General features: G+C 46.5%; 1 protein-coding gene across 3 annotated transcripts; it reads left to right on the forward strand.

The window, feature by feature from the left end:
• Nucleotides 1-1710: 1710 nt before the first annotated feature.
• ELOA (elongin A) lies at nucleotides 1711-19941 on the forward strand. 3 transcript variants are annotated; one of them, XM_086328253.1, is made up of 11 exons: nucleotides 1711-3529; nucleotides 9639-9695; nucleotides 10684-10790; nucleotides 11459-12644; nucleotides 12991-13105; nucleotides 14123-14278; nucleotides 14372-14469; nucleotides 15290-15470; nucleotides 15764-15875; nucleotides 16421-16602; nucleotides 17517-19941. In XM_086328253.1, the coding sequence occupies exons 1-11, from the start codon at nucleotides 3377-3379 to the stop codon at nucleotides 17576-17578; spliced, it is 2409 nt and encodes an 802-aa protein (XP_086184379.1). In that variant the 5' UTR covers nucleotides 1711-3376; the 3' UTR covers nucleotides 17579-19941. The 3 variants fall into 3 exon arrangements, with proteins under 3 accessions (XP_086184379.1, XP_086184389.1, XP_086184398.1); XM_086328263.1 differs by lacking the exon at nucleotides 1711-3529 and adding an exon at nucleotides 3784-3981; XM_086328272.1 differs by lacking the exon at nucleotides 1711-3529 and adding an exon at nucleotides 8879-9542.
• The last annotated feature ends 953 nt before the right edge of the window (nucleotides 19942-20894 follow it).

Raw genomic sequence — 20894 nt, forward strand, 5'->3', positions numbered from 1 at the left:
ATAGCCTTAGTTAATAGAGAGTTTAATTGAATCAGATTTCAAGGCAAGTCTATGAAAGGTGTGGACTTTGGATCTCAGACACCATTCCCTGGAGCTGGCGGTCTTCACTTGCATCACCACATTTGAGGAGGGCAAATCCAGTCTGTGAAACTCAGAAAGATGCCATGCCTAAGTAAAATCACCAACTGAACATGTCTGAAGGATGTGAAACAAAGGTGAATGTAGTCAGTTCAGAAAAATGAGCCCATTGAGGAAGAGAACAGTGGCTACAGCTGTGCAGAACAAAACTGCCAAGAGGGAGGGTTTGATGTTCCCTTTACAGCAGAACGTAATATTCTCTTTACCAAGGCCATGGTTTTTCTCTAATAATTTCTGCTTAAAAAATACCTTCTGTATGTCAGTTACTTAATATGACATATTAATGAGAAAATCTATAAGGAAACAATTTCAGCCAGTTTAAGTAACTTGACTACCGCCAGCATTGGTAGAGGTGGGGATTGGAGCTCAGATTGTCTGAGCCCCACCCAGTGTCCTTTACACTCACCACCCCACAAACCTAAGATGCTGCCCATTTGGTAAGACAGAGGAGCGGCAGAGCCCAGGCCAGAAGAGGTACAGGGAAAGCCCTCCGTCCACCAGGATTCCTCACCCAGCACGCAAGTCCAGCCCAGAGAATCCCACTGGACCTTTTTCCATGAAAGGCAAGAGCCCCTTTCTGCTGTCAAAGACAAACTGGTTGGTTTTTATTTTTTGTTATTTTTCTGTTTTCCTCTTGTCTTTCAGTGTTTAAAATGACTCCACTGCCAACCAGCCTGAGGTTGCTCTTTTCCAAAATTAAAAGACCTTTAAATTGTGTTTGTTGAAAAGTAGAACATATTTGTTACAAAAAGTCAAAAATGCGCATAGCAGAAGATGAGAGTCCCCATACCCATTTTTCTCCCCCAATATAGCTTTAAATGTGCCTTCAGAACATGTTTTGTTGCTGTTTTAAAAGATGGGTCTTTTACGTTCTCTCTCAAAGGGATCTAACCTGAGTGCTCTAACCCCCTCAGGTTTTCCGATGACACTCTGGACTGGCCTTAAGTTGAATAGTAGTTAGCTCAATTTATAGGGACATCACCTGTATGCTAGGTGTTGCTGATCCAAGGTGGACAAAACAAGGGCAGACTTTAAGGAACTCACTCTGTTCCTTAAACCAAGGGTGAGTTGGTAACCCCCCAGTGAACATATACGGAGTATCATATTTAAAACAGGTTAAAAATGTTCTTTTTAATCAGAATGACAATGTAATTAACTGATCTGAGAAGTAGACCAGTATTCAAGTGTAAGAGTTCTTTACTTTGCAGGTGGCCCTGCCTCCGGCTAAGATAGATGGGGTGAGATCTCTCCCTGGGTAGATCCTGTTCCAGTGCCCTAAGTATATGCCAGGTCAGTTAGTCAGCAATTCTGCTTCAGGAATGAGCCCATGTATCCATTATACCAATGTTACATTTTCAAAACTGAATGCATCTAAAATGTAAATATAAATTAAGCATTTCCTGTGCAGGAGAGGGAGCTTTTAGGCCTGGGACTAGAATGCAAGGCTCCTTACACCAGTTTGATGTGTTTTTCCTTACACCCTGTGATTGAGTTCTAGAGCACCGAATGAGTATTAATCTTCATGGATTTTTTATCCATTGCTGACTATATGGATTGGATTCTGCTGGGCAACAGAGATTTAAAGTTGGACAGCTCAAGGAATTCCCTTTTGTTGGAGGTCCAGTGGTTAAGGCTGTGCACTTTCACTGCCATGAGGCTGGGTTCAGTCCCAGGTTGGGGATCTAAGATCCCTCAAGCTGCATGGTGCAGCTTAAATAAAGTTGGTCAGGTCAGTCACCTGCATTTTGTGCTAAATAAACAGCCCAGTGACAAAACAGAAGAATAAATTGACAATTTACGCCCCAAAAGGGTTAGTTGCAGAGAAAAGGGCCTGGAGCAGAGGGGTGGAGGGCTTCTCAATTTAGTGAATGAAAGCTCATTGGAAGAAACAATTTGTGTCATTTCTTTTACTTTTCCTGGAGCAGAGACCCGGAGAGCTACTAGGCTTTTCCAGGTTGGGTGAGGAGTCAGGCTGGGTACATTGGGGAATTGCTGATGGTGATCAGATTACTCTGTAATCCGATCTGATCTAATCAAACAAGATGTAATCAATGCTGGTATTTTAAACCAATTTTCAACCGTTTGAAGTGAAAGTTGCTCAGTCCTGTCAAACTCTTTTGCGACCCCATGGACTGTAGCCTGCCAGGTTCCTCTGTCTGTGGAATTCTCCAGGCCAGAATACTGGAGTGGGTAGCCTATCGCTTCTCTAGGGGATCTTCCTGACTCAGGAATCAAATCAGGGTCTTCTGCATTGCAGGCAGATTCTTTACCAGCTAACTACCAGTGAAGCCCCTTCAACTGTTTAGTAGCTCTTTCTAGCCATGATAATAGTTTATTAATAGTAAAATTTAGTGCTTCTGGGATGAGGGTAAGAACTCTCAGGGATGGTGTCTTGGACTGGTCTGATTCAGGCCCTACTGGTTTAGAGGAAACAGCCATTGGTTCATTCAAGAAGTATTTATTTGGTACTCGGGTACCAGGCAGTGTTCTGGGGTGAAAGTGAGACATGGGCTGTTACCGCTTGTAGCTAAATTGTTTGACTTAACGAATCCCTTTCACTCTCTGGGTCTCAAATCGACCTATTCAGAGATGTGCGTTCACCGTGAACCTTGACTGTTTAGATTCAAATTCCAGCATCACTTCTTTGCTGTTATGTGACCACAGGCAAGTTAACTTCATCCCCCTGAGCTACGGGTTCCTCATCTGTAAAATGGGGATAATATGACTCGTTTCATTGGGTTGTACTGAGAGTGAAATTAAGCAAACGCAATCACTGGGCTTCAGTGCGCCCAATCAAGAGTGGTCACTAGCGTTAATCCCTGCTGATTTCATTAGCCGCAGACCCACTCAGGAACCACACACAGGTGTTATTTAGGGCGTGGCTAACAGCGCAAGGGACCGGCCCGGATTTATAAAACCAGGGTCCGGCGCTGCGATCTACATTCCGCCTCGGCTGGACATCGGAGCGTGGTCTTTTCGGGCCTTGGCTCCGCGCCCCCGAGGACCAGAAGCGGGGCTGCCCAGCGGCGACCAGTGCGGAGCACCCGGCGCGCCGAGACTAAGCGACTCCCCGGCTTCTGGAGCGCTCGGCCGCCCGGGTGCGCTCAGCGGACCCGGGTTCCCGGCCGCGGGGGCGGGGCCTGCGGCCGAGCGGCGGCCCCGACGCACCCCGCCCTCCCCGCCCCCCGACTTCGCCGAGGCCCGGAAGGGACCGGTCTTGCTTCCGTCTCCGTCGGGGATGCACGGAGGGCGGAGCCGCAGCCCGAGGACGCGACGCGAGCCCAGTTCCGGCGAGGAGGCCGCGCCAGTGACAGCGATGGCGGCGGAGTCGGCGCTGCAAGTTGTGGAGAAGCTGCAGGCGCGCCTGGCCACGAACGCAGACCCGAAGAAGGTGAGCGCGCTGGCGGCCGGGCGGGTGCGGCGTGGGGCGGGCGTTGGGCGCGGCGCGGCCCGGTAACGGTCGCGGGCCCGGGCGCGGCCGTGGTGGGCTCGGACCCGCGGCGCGGTCCCCGCCGGGCTGCGGCCTGCGGCGGGGAACTTCGTGGCCGTCCGGCCGCTGCCCATGCGGTGGGGCCCGCAGGGCGGCCGGCCTCGACGGGCCGGGGCCTCGGCTTCTGCCGGCCCCGGGCGCCCGCGGGCTGCGGCGGGGCCGGGGCGCGCTCCGCGCGGACGCCGCGTGCCGGCGGGGCTCGCGGAGTCCTCCCCCGGGCGTCCCGGGCCAGCTGTTTTCCTGTCGGGAGAGCTCCCCGCCCGGAGTTAACTCCTGCCCGCTCAGCTACTCGCCCTGCGCGATCCGTCCCCTGATTTCTTCCCGTCTTTTTGATGTTTGTTGGAGAGAAGAGGGTAGGGTAGCGGCGCGGGGGGCGGGGGGGGGGGGGGGGTTGGGGGTTCTCTGCATGCGCCTGATGGAACCTAGGCTCGGTGTGTGGTCCCTGCGTCCTTAAGACGTTTTTTAATTCCTTTCCGCCTTGATAATTAGAACGTGGACTCTTTTTTTGCTTTCTCAGTAAATCTCTTTCAAAGCAAAAATAAACCTCATGTCACCCTAACTAAAAACTTAGGTTGTAATTGGAAGAGGAGGGGAGAAACAGGGTTAGAGGTTGCAGCTAGATTTTTCTTCTGGCATTGCTGGAAAGGTAAGGGCTACCGTTTCTGGCAGCTGCGATTGATGGGCAACCATTTTTAATTGTGCTCGGCGAGTTTTGTTCCCCCTCCTTAACTGTTTTCATAAGTTAAATGCATGTTTTTGGGGGTTTTTTTTCCTCCGACTTTTCTTCCATTCAGCTTCTCAGTGACTGGGAGAGGGTCCGGTGGATGTTAGTGGTTTTTTAATTATTGAAATACAGTGATAAAAACACTCAAGGTGCTTGACATTTCTGTCAGCATTATAGCTGCTGTGTACAGTCCTTAAGAGTTGGATCTGTAAATCCCAGAGTGCCTTTTAAAGAGGAAATAATCCAGGGAGTCATTAGAGATAAAATGGTGAGGAGATTTGAGTTCTAATTTATTTGCTAGCCATGGACATTGCGGGGGTGGGGGAGGGGGGGTGTTCCTTGCTAAGCCAGTTTCCTCACCTGCTTCTTCTAGGACAGCACTAAAAGGCGGAAGTGCTCAGTAGATGTTAATCTCCACTCTTTACAGTTTTTCTTGATGGATCCCTTTCTCTTCACCTTGCTCTCTGTCATAGGTGAGGTTTTTTTCTGTTTCTAAAGGCTATATCTCATTATCAGAGCACTTGCTTCTCATGCATACCTAGCTCAAAGATCAACTTCAAGACGACATTTGAGCTTTAAGTCTGTGAAAACTGAAATGCTTTCACTTGTTTTGTGTTATATTTTCTATCCTGGCTTCAATACCTAGTGGACAGGCATATTTACAAGTTTCTTTTTACAATAACCCTTTGTGGGCTTCTAATCAATGGTCATTATTTCTGAGTACTAGCTTGTTTTCCCGGACACTGTAGGTTTGCTACTGACTTTAAAACCTTAAAACAACAGTATGTAAATCCCCTTATCTCCCCAGTTTCATCTTCCATTGGGTTTAAAAAAAGAGAAAAAAAAGCACCATGTAGTATATGTAGCCATTTCCCCACTAGAGCTTGAATTTTGAAGTAGCTTTTCTAGTTGTTGATGTGCATGAAATTTAAAAGTAAAAAAAGGTTTGTTTGACTTCTCAACCTATTCCAGCTAGGAGTGATTGTGAGTATCTGGGCACAGTCAGTCACCCTAAACTTCTGACTTTGCATTATGAAGATCATTTTTGCAAAGGGCACAATAGTTGGCATTCACAAATGAGCTAATGCAGAGGGAAAACTGCAAGCTGGCACCCCGGCCTTCTCAACCTTCTGTTAACCCAACAAGCTCCCACAGGTTGTTCTTGAAATTGCAAGATGATTATATAGCAGTATTGAAATTTGAAACTAAATCTTGATTTCAAACCATTATTAGCCAAAGGGTTGATCGTACACCTCTGTGCATGGATTTTCCAGTGTTAAACATACAGATGTTTAACTATAACTCTGTTTTCACTTTAAGCCCATGTATAATCTAGCTTACTTGAGGGGAAATGTATGAGGCAAACCAGGGTCACTTGGTTCCTACTATTTAAGTGGAAACAGTTTTCATGGCTGGTCAAGTTACTTGTCACATGTTATCGTTTGAACATGGAAACTACCAGGAACACAGTTTGAAGGCAAGTGGAGAACAAGGGGTCAACACTATGAACATCTTTGGCTCTTTGGGATGAAGTAGTGTGCAAAGGACAACTGAGATTCTTAAGCATGGACTGTGCAAACGTTTTCCATTTCTCAATGACTTGTTAACAGTTCTTGCGAACTACTACTGGTCCCTCAGTTTGGTAACAGCAAGTTTCCACCTACCTGAAGCTGGTTTTAGAAAAGGCAGAGGAACCAGAGATCAAATGCCAACATCCGCTGGATCATGGAAAAAGCAAGAGAGTTCCAGAAAAACATCTATTTCTGCTTTATTGACTATGCCAAAGCCTTTGTGTGGATCACAATCAACTGTGGAAAATTCTGAAAGAGATGGGAATACCAGACCACCTGATCTGCCTCTTGAGAAACCTGTATGCAGGTCAGGAAGCAACAGTTAGAACTGGACATGGAACAACAGATTGGTTCCAAATAGGAAAAGGAGTTCATCAAGGCTGTATATTGTCACCCTGTTTATTTAACTTATATGCAGAGTACATCATGAGAAATGCTCGACTGGAAGAAACACAAGCTGGAATTAAGATTGCCAGGAGAAATATCAATAACCTCAGATATGCAGATGACACCACCCTTATGGCAGAAAGTGAAGAGGAACTCAAAAGCCTCTTGATGAAAGTGAAAGTGGAGAGTGAAAAAGGTGGCTTAAAGCTCAACATTCAGAAAACGAAGATCATGGCATCCAGTCCCATCACTTCATGGGAAATAGATGGGGAAACAGTGGAAACAGTGTCAGACTTTATTTTGGGGGGCTCCAAAATCACTGCAGATGGTGACTGCAGCCATGAAATTAAAAGACGCTTACTCCTTGGAAGGAAAGTTATGACCAACCTAGATAGCATATTCAAAAGCAAAGACATTACTTTGCCAACAAAGGTCCGTCTCGTCAAGGCTATGGTTTTTCCAGTGGTCATGTATGGATGTGAGAGTTGGACTGTGAAGAAGGCTGAGCACTGAAGAATTGATGCTTTTGAACTGTGGTGTTGGAGAAGACTCTTGAGAGTCCCTTGGACTGCAAGGAGATCCAACCAGTCCATTCTGAAGGAGATCAGCCATGGGATTTCTTTGGAAGGAATGATGCTGAAGCTGAAACTCCAGTACTTTGGCCACCTCATTCGAAGAGTTGACTCGTTGAAAAAGACTCTGATGCTGGGAGGGATTGGGGACAAGAGGAGAAGGGGACAACAGAGGATGAGATGGCTGGATGGCATCACTGACTCAATGGACGTGAGTCTGAGTGAACTCCGGGAGTTGGTGATGGACAGGGAGGCCTGGCGTGCTGTGATTCATGGGGTTGCAAAGAGTCGGACATGACTGAGCAACTGATCTGATCTGAGGATGCCCAAAGAGCTTTACCTTTTTAGTGCTTTGTTCTTCTTTGAACCTCATTGAAAATAGAGAGGCTCTGAAGCCGTGTTTCTCTTGGCTATGGCTAAATTGGTTTGAATATCTCCTGGGTTTTAGTTTTGTCTGCTTTGAAGTCGCCCCTTCTAACCCAAAATGAAGCAGAAAGACAGGATTTACACTTCAAGTTAGTGCTAGGCTTCAAGATGACACACCATCAGTGACTTCTAGCCCTATCTTATATGTGGCCTTTATAGAGGTCCTGGTAGTGACTTTTCCTCTGCAGATTCTAAACTGTCTGACATTGTGACACTAAGGAGGGACTCTTCTGCTTTGTGTCACGTGTTCTAAGAGGAACATTTTCATTTCCTCTCTTCTAAGGACTGTTTTGTTGTTGTTGTTGTTGTTTTTTTATGTGGCTTTGTAGTATTAAGTTGGCCAAAGGGGTTTTTCTGTAACATTTTACCAACCCAGAGCCTGCTGTGTTAAACACACTTGACTGACTTGCTTGTTAGGCAAGTTACCTTAATCTCACTGAGCTCAATTTCAGTATTTGTAAAATGGGGAACATAAAATCCATTTTATAGAGTTGGTTAACGAGAATGAAATGAGCTAACAGGTGTAAGAGCTTAACGTAGTAGCCAATGCACAATAAATAGTATTCAATATATAAATGCCTTCCAGAGAATGGTGTTAGAGGAGACAATCTGTTTTTTATCTTTTCAGATAGTCTAAATTTTCCTTTTTAAGAAGAGGATTTGGCAGGAATCTTTGCACCCATCACTTGGGTGACAAGAAACACACATATACTCTGTCCTGAGTTGGATGATGGTGGTGATTGAATTGGAAGTGGAGCATAGTTTTCCATAGATACACTACTTGGCTTCTCAGTTGTTCCCAGTCAAACAAGATGATCACATGTGATCCAGTTGCTCTGCCTAGCGACCGTGTTCAGTAATTATTGAAGTAGAATGACCAGAAAAACATACTTGCTACTCCACCTGGTAGTAATATGGCATACTAAGTATAGCCTGGGCTACACATGTAAAAAGAACAGATCCTGTTATCAGATATTTAAATATAAAGGCAGTCATAGTTAATCTGTTTTGAACAACCTGTACTTTTTGGCACTCCTTGAATGTAAATTTGGAGAAGGCAATGGCACCCCACTCCAGTACTCTTGCCTGGAAAATCCCATGGGTGGAGGAGCCTGGTGGGCTGCCGTCCATGGGGTCGCTAAGAGTCGGACATGACTGAGGGACTTCACTTTCACTTTTCAGTGTCACGCATTGGAGAAGGCAATGGCACCCCACTCCAGTACTCTTGCCTGGAGAATCCCAGGGACGGGGGAGCCTGGTGGGCTGCCGTCTCTGGGGTCGCACAGAGTCAGACACGACTGAAGTGACTTAGCAGCAGCAGCAGCAGCAGAGTGTAAATTTATTTGTATATACATAAACCTTTCCTAGAGAATGGCATAGCAGTCATGACTTTGGTTAGAAGTGGAGCAAGTAGGAACTGGCTGAGAATATCTGGTAGAAGATTATGGGTAGCTGTTTAACTTTAACGAATGGTCAGTTGATGAATGAAATGATTAATAAGCACTTATTGAGCTTGTATAGCATTCCAGGCACTAGGGCTACAGACATGGTTTGAATCCTCACAACCTGTGAAGTAGAGACAGGATTCAGTTCTGTTTTGCAGATGAAGTAACTGGGGCTCAGAGAGGTTAGTGACTTGCACAAGATCACCCCACAAGAAAGTGGCAGGGGCACACTGAAGCCTGTCTTTGACTGAGACTCTATCCTAACAGCTCTGCTATCCTGATTTTGATCAAGTTCAAGAGACTATACTATAGAAAAGAAATGTGGCCAGACCCAGATTGCTTCTCCAGTCTACCCAGACATTTTCGTTCACCATTTGCAATGCAAAGTGCCTATTCTAGCAACTTGAAATTGGTCTTGGCTTCCCACTTAACATCAAAAAGCAAACAAACAAAACCCCCAATTCTGTTAAACACACTTTCTCTGGAAATGTGATTCCCTTTTCCGGTAGAGACCTCTTCTTTTTACTTTCCTCCGTGAGTAATTTCCTACATTCGGCACCTTTCTCAGAAATTCTAACTGGGGCAGAGCGGTAGTTGTTGATGACTTTTACTAGAACTGATAGGTCTTCCCTTGGTGTCGCATAGTGGTTGAAAGCACGGAATCTAAAGCCACAGAGCTGAGTGCATCTTGCCCTACATGCATCCTGGGACAAGTAACTTAACTTTATTGAGTCTGTTTTCGCTGTTGTAAATAGGATAATAACCAGACTTAATACTGTATAACACAGGGTAAGCACTTTGCCATTAGATATTATTCTTTGATATTTGTTCAGGGAATGATTATGATTTTATAAAAATTAATGTGTATTTAATTTCTCTCTGCAGCTATTGAAATATTTGAAGAAACTCTCCGCCCTGCCCATTACAGTAGACATTCTTGCGGTAAGAGCTGTGTAATTTTATGTATTATACAACTGTATCCATCTCCTTTGCAATCAGAGAGATTATACAGTAAGGTTAAGACCATGGGCTCTAGAAGTGAAGGAAACCAGACACCAGGTCACATATTGTGTGGTTTTATTGATATGAAATGTCTAGAGTAGGCAGATCCACAGACAGAAAGTAGATTAGTGATTACCAGGGGTGGGAGGAACTGGGTTTCTTTTTAGGGTGATGAAACCGTTCTAAAGCATTAATTCAGTGAGTTCCTTGGTGGATCAGTGGTTAGAACTCTGTGCTTCCACTGCCATGGGCCTGGGTTCAATCCCTGGTTTGGGGAATTAAGTTTCCACAAGTCACACAGTGTGGCCAAAAAAAAGTATTAACTCAGACACCAGATGCAATACTCTTAGGTCAGGATCTGACACCTGCCATAATCACTCTTGTTATTATTTTTAAAGTTCTAGAAGTGGTTTATGTCTTATAAACCATGGGCTTGATTTTTTTTTTTTTTTTTTTTTACTGTATTTTTGCCGTTCTGGGTTTTTATTGCTGTGCACAGGCGTTTTTAGTTGCCACGAGCAGGATTCTCATCACAGTGGCTTTTCTTGTTGTGGAGCACAGACTCTAGGGCAAGTGGGCTTCAGGAGTTGTGACACATGGGCTGAGTCACCGCGAGGCATGTGGAATCTTTGGGACCAGGAATTGAGCCTGTGCTCCTTGCACCAGCAGGCTGATTCTTAACCGCCGGACTAGCAGGGCAGTCCCTCCAGAGGTGTTCTAATTTAGTGTTTTCCTCTTCTCAATTTGGTATGCTTTGCCACTGTGCGTCGTTAGAGGTTTGGCTCACTGACACAAACTAACTTTGTACTCAGACTTGTATGTTTTTGGATGAAGTATTGGTTTGTTGGAACGCAGGAGGCTTTATTTCTTTAGAAAATTATGAGCCTAGTTCCACAACCTTCTAACGATTCCTTTGTCAACTTTGTAGGAGACTGGAGTTGGGAAAACGGTAAACAGCTTGCGAAAACACGAGCACGTCGGAAGCTTTGCCAGGGACCTGGTGGCCCAGTGGAAGAAGCTGGTTCCTGTAGAACGGTAGGAAGGGTTCCCTTACTCCTTCTCTGCCTTCTTATTTAAAATGTTTATTCTGCCTCAATTATAAAACATAAGCCATGATCGTTAAAGAATATTGTAAAATATTTAAAAAGTAGAAGAATAAATGTCTCTTTTTGGTACTGCCTCATGGCTTATGGGATCTCAGTTCCCTGACCAGGGATTGAACCTTGGGCCACAGTAGTGAAAGCCCAGAATCCTCACCACTAGGCCACCAGGGAACTCGAAAGAATAAAAATTTCTAAATTGTAGCCTCCAGAGATCAGCATTATTGACATTTTGGAATGTTTCTTTCTAAGCTGGTCTTAAAAGTCATTTTTATACAGTTGTGAATAAACTGACATAAATTACTGCCCCTTTTTAATGTAACAAATCCAATATTTCCCTGTGTTGAAAAGCTTTTTTCACGTACACGAGATACTTGATCTTCTTTGTAGCCTGTAGTTAAACTCATCCTGTTGCATTTATGGGATATTTGAGTTTCCCAGTTCTAAAACCTAGTGGAGTATCGTTGAGCAGAACCTTCTTCCCAAGCCCGTGTTTCTAACTATGTAACCTCTTCCATCTTTTGTTGTGTTCAGGTTCTGTGACTTTGAACTGTGATCAAGGATTACCCTGAACTTTTTCTCGGTTTTTTCCTTTTGTTTTAGAACCACAGAGCCTGAGGAACAGAACTTTGAGAAGAGCAGTTCTCGGAAGCGCCCCAGGGATGCCCTGAGGGAGGAGGCAGAGATAGAGGGGGACTACCCAGAAAGCTGGAAAGCCTCCAGCAGCCAGTCATGCAGTCCTGATAATAGACAGAAAAAGCACAGAAAACTCCCAGAGCTCGAGCGGCCTCACAAAGTATCTCACAGTCATGGGAGGAGAGATGAAAGAAAGAGGTACCACAGAGCTTCTCCAGTTTACTCTTCAGACCATGAGTCTTCCGATTACGGCCATGTTCAGTCCCCTCCACCATCCACCAGCCCTCATCACATGTCTTTGGACCATTACAGACCCCTGGAGGAGGACCATGAGCCCTTTGTTCCCCACCAGAAGCCTGGCAAAGGCCATAGTAACACCTTTCAGGACAGACTGGGGGTCAGTCAAGAGCGACACCTGGGGGAAGCCCAGGGGAGAGAAAGCACGAGTCAGAGCAAGGAGCACAGATCTTCCCATAAAGAAAAACGTCCGGCAGATGCCAGAGGAGACGAGAAGTCTTCTCTGATCAAAGAAAAGTCACACAAGGTCGTCTCCAAAGAGGAAAACCGGAGGCCGACCTCTGGGGACAGCACAAAGGAGAAACCGCCCTCTGGTGTCAGGAAAGAGAAGGAGAAGGAGGGCAGCGCCAAGAAGAAGGTCTTACCCCCCTTGGAGGTGGCTTCAGACAACCACCTTAAAAAGCCCAAACCTAGAGACTCCGAGAAAACCAAATCAGACAAAAATAAGCACAGTCTAGAAAACTCAGACATGGGCAAGGGGGCAGGAGACCTGTTGCCCAAGGCAAAAGAGAAGGTTTCTAACAACCTGAAGACTCAAGAAGGGAAAGTCAAACTTTCGCATTCAGATAGAAAGTCGGTGGCTTCCTTCCCTAAAGGTGAGGAGGCAGATTCGGATGATGAATTCGAGAAACCCACCATGTCTTTTGAGTCATACCTCAGCTATGACCAGCCCCGGAAGAAAAAGAAAAAGATTGTGAAAACTTCAACCACGACTCCCAGAGAAAAAGGACTTAAAAAAAATGATTCAAAAAGCACTAGTAAAAACTTGGACTCAGTTCACAAATTACCTAAGGTGAATGAAAACAAGCCTGAGAAGCTTCCGCCAGTTGGAGCCGACTCAGCCAAGCTGAAAAAGGTAACCCCTGCGGCCCCTTCCACCCAGAGCACCTGGGCCTGCAACCCCACTGCTGATTTGCTTGGCTGGCTTTTCCGTGACTTGCTGAATTTCAGTCTGAAATAATTTCCTCCTGGCCTCTCTGGCCACCAGGGTCGGTAGAACCTGAGAAAACTTTTTCTGAGGCATTCCATCGCGCTGGGCCCATCTGTGTATCTCCTGACTTAGGTGGTATCAGGCATGGCTGCTGCCTGTCCTCCAGGCTGCCTGTGAAGTTACTGCTACGTCAGCACTGCTGGGCATCGACTGTGGGAAGGAGCTGTGCTGGTAGAAAGGGGCTCTCCAGTCACTGGTCTCTTCTCTGCAGGTCCCCAGCGATGTGTTGCCAGTATTACCTGACCTCCCATTACCTGTGATCCAGGCCAATTACCGTCCACTTCCTTCCCCTGAATTGATGTCATCTTTCCAACCAAAGCGAAAAGGTAATTTGCTTGTCTTTTTTTTTTTTAAGGAAAAAGTGATTTAAAAAATTTATGATCTGACATCATGAATGGTGCATTTTCTAAGAGCGCAGGTTCTAGAGTTTGATGGCTTAGGTTTGAATCCCAGGTCTGGCCTCTACTCCAAGTTATATGATCTTGGGCAATAACTTAATTTTCTTGGGCTTCAGTTTCATACTCTGTAAATGGATGAAATAGTGGTGTCTGCCTATGAGGTAGATTGAAAGTGATAATGCTCGTAAAGCTCTGAGCTCTGGGTTTTTACACACAGTAAGTGTTCATTAAATCTTAGCAGCTGCTATTACTAGCAGCCTTCTGGTCTGTACATTGCACAGGAGCTTAAAAAAAGGTCTAGGTTTTTTCTGGTTTTGGTTTTTTTCTTTTTTTTTTAAGGTTAGTTTTAATAGCAAAAGAATTAGACACTACGTAGGTGTTCCTTTGTCTATGGGGTCACACAGAGTCGGACACGACTGAAGCGACTTAGCAGCAGCAGCAGAAGCAGCAGGTGTTCCTTAGTAAGAGGCTCACAGATGGATCATGGCTCATCCACACCATCGCATCCTGTGCCACTTTTTTTTTTTAAGTGTAAAAATCTATGTATTGAGGTGATTTCTAAAATTCAGTAAATGACAAAATGATAGTATGTTATTGATTAAAAGGAATAAAATATTAGCTTGTTTTTGCATAGACTTTCTGGAAGGACATAAGAAACTGTCTAATTCTTTTGCTTTCTCAGAGGCATTGGTTGCCTCAGAAAGGGAACTGAGAGGCTGAAGAATGGGGTGGAAGGAGAGTTTTCATTGAAGAGCCAGTGCCTTTTTAAAAATTTTTTAAAAATCTTTTGATGGCAGCACATGGCCTGTGAGGTCTTAGTTCCCCCACCAGGGGTTGAACCTGCGCCCCCTGCATTGGCAGCTCAGAGTCTTAACCAGTGGACCAGTAGGGAGGCCCACCTTAGTGCCTTTTATAACTTACATTCCTGTTTTTCTTGTCTTGCAGCACTCTCCTCACCCCAGGAAGAGGAAGAAGCTGGATTCACCGGAAGAAGAATGAATTCTAAGATGCAGGTCTATTCTGGTTCCAAGTGTGCCTATCTCCCCAAAATGATGACCTTGCACGAGCAGTGCATCCGGGTGCTTAAAAACAACATCGACTGTAAGTCACGTGCTTCTCTTCTGCTCCCTGGCACGTTGGGTCACTGGGTGACTTGACCGCTACTCAGTCCCTTTTACTCTCGATCCTCTGCAGCGATCTTTGAAGTGGGAGGCGTCCCATATTCTGTCCTTGAACCTGTTTTGGAGAGGTGCACACCTGATCAGTTGTATCGAATAGAAGAGTACAATCACGTGAGTGTCCTGCTTGGGTGGCAGGAGGGCAGTTTGCTGGCTTGTGTCTGAAAAACTAGGTTTGTCTCTGATTCGCCACAGTGATGGGCAGGCAGCAGTCAGGGCGCTGTTCTGGGTTTGCCTATGGGCCTTTAAATACCAGAGTGTTAGCCCCTGCCCCTAGCATCTTAAGTAGGCCTCTTAGGCTAGAATCAAGGTGGGATTAAAAGGTGGGAGCGGGGAGAGGTGGACCATTTCCCACACGTCCCTTGCACTTTCCTAGATTCAGAAGTCAAGGGAAAATTCTAGAAGCACAGCCCGTGGGATCCAAGGCAGGGATTGAGCTTTGTTCACCAGACACCTGAGTGTCAATATGGAAGATTGACTGAGTGTCTTCTAGAGGCAAACAGATCTATCCCCCAGTCCTCCTAAGGCCAGAGACACTCATTTGATTTCGTGAGCTGTCCCTCTCTGGTTCAAAGGATCTGTGGCATCTCCTCCTCAGGCGGCCCCTGGCCATGGCAGTTCAGTGTGGTGCTGGGGGAATGCTTGGACTGGATTTCAGTTCCTTCCCTGCACAGGAAAAGACTGATCTGAAGCTAATTTGGTGTTGTCTTCTCTCCTAGCCCCTCAGCCCCCAGCAGCAGTTAGCAGTGCCTTGCACTTAATATTTTAATTCAGGGATTCGGTTTTTCCTAGAACTATGGTGTTTTACAATACTACTACTGTTACTGTGCAGACCAAAGTATTGTTAGGAAACTGGCCACCGTGGGTGATTGAGGACGGAAAAGAGGCATGCAAGAGTGCGTGCATGTAAATGACATCCTGGTTCTGATTTTAGGTATTAATTGAAGAAACGGATCAATTATGGAAAGTTCACTGTCACCGAGACTTCAAGGATGAAAGGCCGGAAGAGTACGAGTCATGGCGGGAGATGTACCTGCGGCTTCAGGATGCACGAGAGCAGCGGCTGCGAGTCCTCACAAAGAACATCCGATCTGCACACGCCAATAAGCCCAAAGGTAAGACTGCAGGCCGGGACTGGCAGAAGGGTGAGCCCTGTGCTCTGGTCATGTCACGGCTGTGGCAGGCTCAGCTAAGCTCTGGCCCCTAGCGCTCGCGTTTGCACAAGTGGGCGGAGGGAAGGTGTGTGTTCTGCCACTGCCCGTGCTGCCCTACAGAGAGCTTTCCAGGGCTGGTCGATTATCCACTACCTTTGGAGGCCCTTGAAAAGCCTTTGTCTCTTAACAGCATAGATTATTAATAATAGCATCTCAGCTCAAGAAGGCAGGTATTAACCTCCATTTATCCACAGGCCGACAAGCAAAAATGGCCTTTGTCAACTCTGTGGCCAAGCCACCTCGTGATGTTCGAAGGAGGCAGGAGAAATTTGGAACAGGAGGAGCAGCTGTGCCTGAAAAAATCAGGTAAGACCTCTGCTCCTCTGTGGTTCTGCCTGCTCAGGGAGAGAGCCCTAGGGCAGGAAGCGATTCATTTTGTCTAGGGGAGGGGGGAGCCTGAGGCCAGAATGGGTTCTGAAGGCTGACCTTGACCCACTGGGCCCTAGCTCCCTGAGCCACAGCTTCCATGGCTGCACTATGGCCCGGATAATGACCCCTGCCCCTCAGAGAGGTCAGGATTACATGGAGAACAGGGCCTGCCTCTGGGACTCATTCCCTAAGGCTTTCCCTTTCTCTGCTTAAACAGAAAACATGTTACTGCAATGACTATGTTATCTAAGTATGTTTGCATTTTCAAAATACAGATTTACACCGAAACAGTGAAACGTTAGTCAAGATTATCATTCATCCCAAAGACTACCATGTCACTTCCAAGCTATGAGCAAAATCTAGGTAGCCGGTCCACTGTTCATAGCCACAGAACCGAGTCCGCAGGCCAGCCCACTTCAGGCTGTTTGTGCCGAGGGTCGGTTTTTCCTGCTTTTGACTTTCACCTTTGCTCTGTGTTCCAGGATCAAGCCAGCGCCGTACCCCACAGGAAGCAGCCGCGCTTCCTTCAGCAGCGGCAGCAGCAACAGCTTTAACGCCAGCCCCGAGGAGCCGGCCTACGACGGCCCGAGCACCAGTGGCGCCCACCCAGCTCCAGTGGTCAGCAGCACAGTTTCCTACGATCCTAGGAAACCAGCCGTGAAGAGTAAGTACCTTGGGGCTCTGCTCAGATACCTCAGCTAGTTCCCACGAGCATCTGCGCCCCTCTAACGTCATCAGCGCGGCACCAGCAGTGCCCGTGTGTGTTAGGTGCGGCGTGCGTGAGGCCTTGCCCGTGGCCGGTCTAAACATCAGCGCCTCCTTCCTCTGCCTCGTTCATATGTGTGTTGTGTGCATCGTTTACATTTTGAGTGTAGTGAATATTCATTCTGGTGCTCTGCTTGTTGTTTTTTTGTTTTTGTTTTTGTTTTTTCAGCTTAAATGTAAACTTGCTTCTCTAGGCAGCAACATGGAGTTAACAGCTGAATGATTTTGTTGAAGTTTTATAACCCCAGCTTCCAAGTATTTATTTTTTATATCTAGTTGGATCTAGTTTGTGTCTCACTAACTTTATTACCATAGACGATCCTAAGTATTCTACAGGGGTGTCCTGACTTAAGCATTATTCTGTATTGACTTCAGAGCTCGCAGGAGTGTGGGAGCTTTGGCTGGGCTCAGGCTAACCCATTTAGAAGCAGGCTAGTCCTTCTTAGGTGGTATTTGCATTTAGCTCATCTCAGACCTGTTGCTGCACAGGACAGGTATGAGAGTGGGTGCTTTTTGCTGGTTTGGATGTTGGTGAAGCAGAGTTAAATTGCGGCTCAGAATGGCCTTTAGAGTCTGGCAGGGATTGAAGCCCATTTCTGTCACTTAGCCAGGGGCCAGCCCAAGAGACTTAGAGGGAGTGATTGTCCGGGCCCTGGCGGGTGCTTGGAAAGCATTCGCTTTGGGCTGCTACTTGCATCGGTTCATCTGGCTGCGTAGAGCCAAGAGTAGCAGGCCTTGGGTTTGCCTAAACCACTGGTGTCTGGTGTCCAAACTGCTGTGGATCTGAAACAACTGCCTTGTCTCTCTTCACAGAAATTGCCCCAATGATGGCCAAGACGATTAAAGCTTTCAAGAACAGGTTCTCCCGACGATAAATCGAGGACTTACCTTGGAAATGAAATCTGGGGGGAGGAATACAAGGACGGTGGGGGTTGGGGAATGGAACTTCCACAGGAGACCAGAGCCTTTCACTCCGTGGAAGCTTTTGGTCCCCGAGTCCTGCGCCGTCAGCGGGCGTGTGCCCGAGCCGGTGTCCGCAGCCGCTGCCTCCTTGCCTGGCGAGCACTTCAGAGTTCTGAAGACGTGAAGCTTCGCTCTCACCGAGGATTTTAAGGTCAATTGTACCTTTGTTGTTAATTAGCTTCTTTGTAAACTATAAGACATAGTTTTAATTAATAAATATTGCCCCCAGATTGTATTTATATTACCTCCCCCTGCCCCCAATTTTTCTGTTCTGTTCTGTTTTGGTCCTCTCCCACACACTTAGCCTTTTATTTTCAGGGCTCTTTGTTAGAAGCCTAGTGGAAGTCTTTCTCCTGTCCCGGTTCATCTCTCCTGAGCGGACTCTGGTCCGGAGAGAGGACTGCATGTCCCCGGAGCCTGTGCGGGGCACGCTGCGCTGCGGGCTGCCTGTGCTGGAAGGGGAGCCTGGCCTGGAGACCGGCGTGTTCAGGGCGGCCCCGTCCCTCTGGGAACCCGTCTCAGTGTCACGATGCGGTCCTGCACAGGTGCATCTCTTCCCTACTCATCACATAGTATTTATTAAGGGACGTTCTAGAGTCTTCCCCCCGCCCCACCATTCTTTTTGCCAGGTCCCACTTCTTTTGAGGCTTAACTTGAGGACACAGAACCCCAGTATTTTTACAGTTTCCAGTTTCTAATTCAAAACTTGGGGCTCCTTTTCCTCCCTGACTTTTCCCTCTCCCCACTGGCATGGGGCAGAAGACAAACACCTGGAGGGGCTTTTTGTAGGCCCCCAATGCAACTTAAAAACCAGCACTTTAATCTCTTACTCCCTGTGAATCGCTGAATGGTTTTAAAAAGTAATGCTATGTTGGAAATCGGTTTTGTTTTTGCCTTTCTTTAAGATCATGTGATTGAAAGAGCACAATTTGCTATGTTTTGTAGAGAACTCTGCAGCTTGAAACTCTCTCTACCTTTGAGTTTTTAAGCCAGAATTTGTAGGAAAGGACCAGTTTAAGGAAAGGGTTTGAGCCACAGGGGCATCCACAGGTTTGGAAGGGAGAATCTCACTTTGGAGTTGACATAGGACGAAAGATTAGAACTAGGAGGACAGCATCAGTGTTCTTGGCTGTTGAAGGGCAGTGACCTAGTAGGAACCCCCTTAGTCATGACCCTGGTAGAAGTAGATACTATAAATTGGAGATGGCCATCCTTTAGAAATCTGAGAAGCAGATTGAGGGTGTGGTTAGTGTGGCAGCCCATGGAGCTTGGCAGTTGGTAGTCCCTTTGACAAGGTCACTCAAAGCTCACAGTATGGAGCCCACTGTTTTTAACCATCCTGTAGACCTCAGGCTAATTCTGAAGATTGCAGAGCAACACAGCAAGAAGTCTGTGCAGCAAAAGCTGCGTTGTTCAGTGTGCATTGCTGTGCAAGGTGCCTGAGGGACGCAAGTATTGCTGTGTTTTAATTTGCTGTATTTTTGGACTGGGTAAAAGCATTCTTTCTCTTGATCATATGTATTACCATTCCACCAGTCCCCCAGCCCGCTCCCCAAATGTGATACTAGGAAGCCTCTTCTCTAAAACCACATGAGCACCTGGGACAGCTTCCTCTCGGTGTCCACACCTTGAATTTGTCTCTTTACCTGTGTGTTGAAGTCTCTGCCACTGAAACCAGTTTTCCATATTTGATTCAGTTGTGTGTGATTTAATTTCCTTCATTAGGAGTCTTTGAGCAGGGAGGGAATAAAAGACACACCCCAGCATCACTCCCCATCTTTGGATCACCCGTTTACATAGAGCCAGATCTTCCTCCCGTCCCCTCTAAGAGTGTCTGCATCAGGGTATGACTTGGTGGGAAGGGTGAGGGAAGAGGAGAAGCCGAGTTTCCAAACGACCGCCTCTCCTGGATTGTTGAAATGGCTGCAGAGCAGACACAGGTTGATGTTGAACCTTTGGTCTCATTTGTGAAAACTTGTGCAATTCCTTTTTTCTGTGCTACACTACACACAAATCACCAAATTGCAAATTAACCCATTGTGATCCTTGGTGTAATGAACAGTTTCTTTGGGGCTTTTTCTTTCTTTCCGGGAAGTGGGAGGGAAAGGAGCAAGGTATTATCTTGCTCTTCATTTGTATTTTGGTCCCAAAATGTAAATACGATTTTCTATGTTACTTTTTTGTGGTAACTACCAAGATGAATATTTTAATTAGATAAGTTATATGAAAAGAAAGGAAAATTCCATGTCTAAATAAAAAAAAAACAATACCCATATTCTGTTGTCTTACTTCCGTTCTCCCTTATTGTGTCAGAATGGTAGTCGGTCACAGTGTCTGGTTCCTGGGCTGGAGGCAGAGATCTTAATCCCTGGGCTGGGCCGTAAAGGATGAATTTCTGTCTGTATTGTAGCACAGCTGTTCTGGGGAAGGGGGACTCCCAGCGGGGAGAACCCTATGAGCAAAGCAAGGCAACTCAGATACAAATGAGCACTTAGTTTAAAAACTCTTGGCTGAGCTGGGGAACTTGCATATTCACAGCAAATTCTTATGTTGTTGCTGTGTCAGACAGACACGGCCCTGCCTTCATGCAGCAGCATCTAGTAGGGGAGACAGTGATGAAATAACAACACAAATAGTTTGTGTTTTTCTTTTCTGGCTGCACCACATAGCTTGTAGGATCTCAGTTCCCTAGCCAGGGATTGAACCCAGCTCCTTAGCAGTTAAAAGTGCAGAGTCCCAACCACTGGACTGCCAGGGAATTCCCAAAATCATTGTTTAAAATACAGATTTCTGGGCCCCACTACAGAAATCTGAATTGGTCAGAAGTATGATCTGGAAAAAGGTACTTTTTCATAGGCCTCCCTCAATGAGTTGGCATGAGTAGCCTGGTTTGGGAATGCCTAGTACAGTGGGACAAAGAAGGCAATGGCACCCCACTCCAGTACTCTTGCCTGGAAAATCCCATGGACAGAGGAGCCCAGTAGGCTGCAGTCCATGGGGTCGCTAAGAGTCGGACACGACTGAGAGACTTCACTTTCACTTTTCACATTCATGCATTGGAGAAGGAAATGGCAACCCACTCCAGTGTTCTTGCCTGGAGAATCCCAGGGACCGGGGAGCCTGGTGGGCTGCCGTCTCTGGGGTCGCACAGAGTCGGACACAACTGAAGCGACTTAGCAGCAGCAGTACAGTGGGAGGACAACGCATGAACTTTGGAGTAAGTCAGAT

Source organism: Bos grunniens, chromosome 2, assembly GCF_055505025.1.
Source record: "Bos grunniens cultivar Pamir isolate PY7600 chromosome 2, Bosgru_T2T1.0, whole genome shotgun sequence".
In the NCBI taxonomy this organism is placed as follows: domain Eukaryota; kingdom Metazoa; phylum Chordata; class Mammalia; order Artiodactyla; family Bovidae; genus Bos; species Bos grunniens.

Bases quoted from the DNA above. Each gene is read 5' to 3' on its own strand.
- ELOA (XM_086328253.1), top strand. From the start codon at position 3,377: ATGCACGGAGGGCGGAGCCGCAGCCCGAGGACGCGACGCGAGCCCAGT. The intron at 9,696-10,683 runs GTAAGAGCTGTG...TCAACTTTGTAG, and splicing joins TTACAGTAGACATTCTTGCG to GAGACTGGAGTTGGGAAAAC. The intron at 13,106-14,122 runs GTAATTTGCTTG...CTTGTCTTGCAG, and splicing joins TTTCCAACCAAAGCGAAAAG to CACTCTCCTCACCCCAGGAA.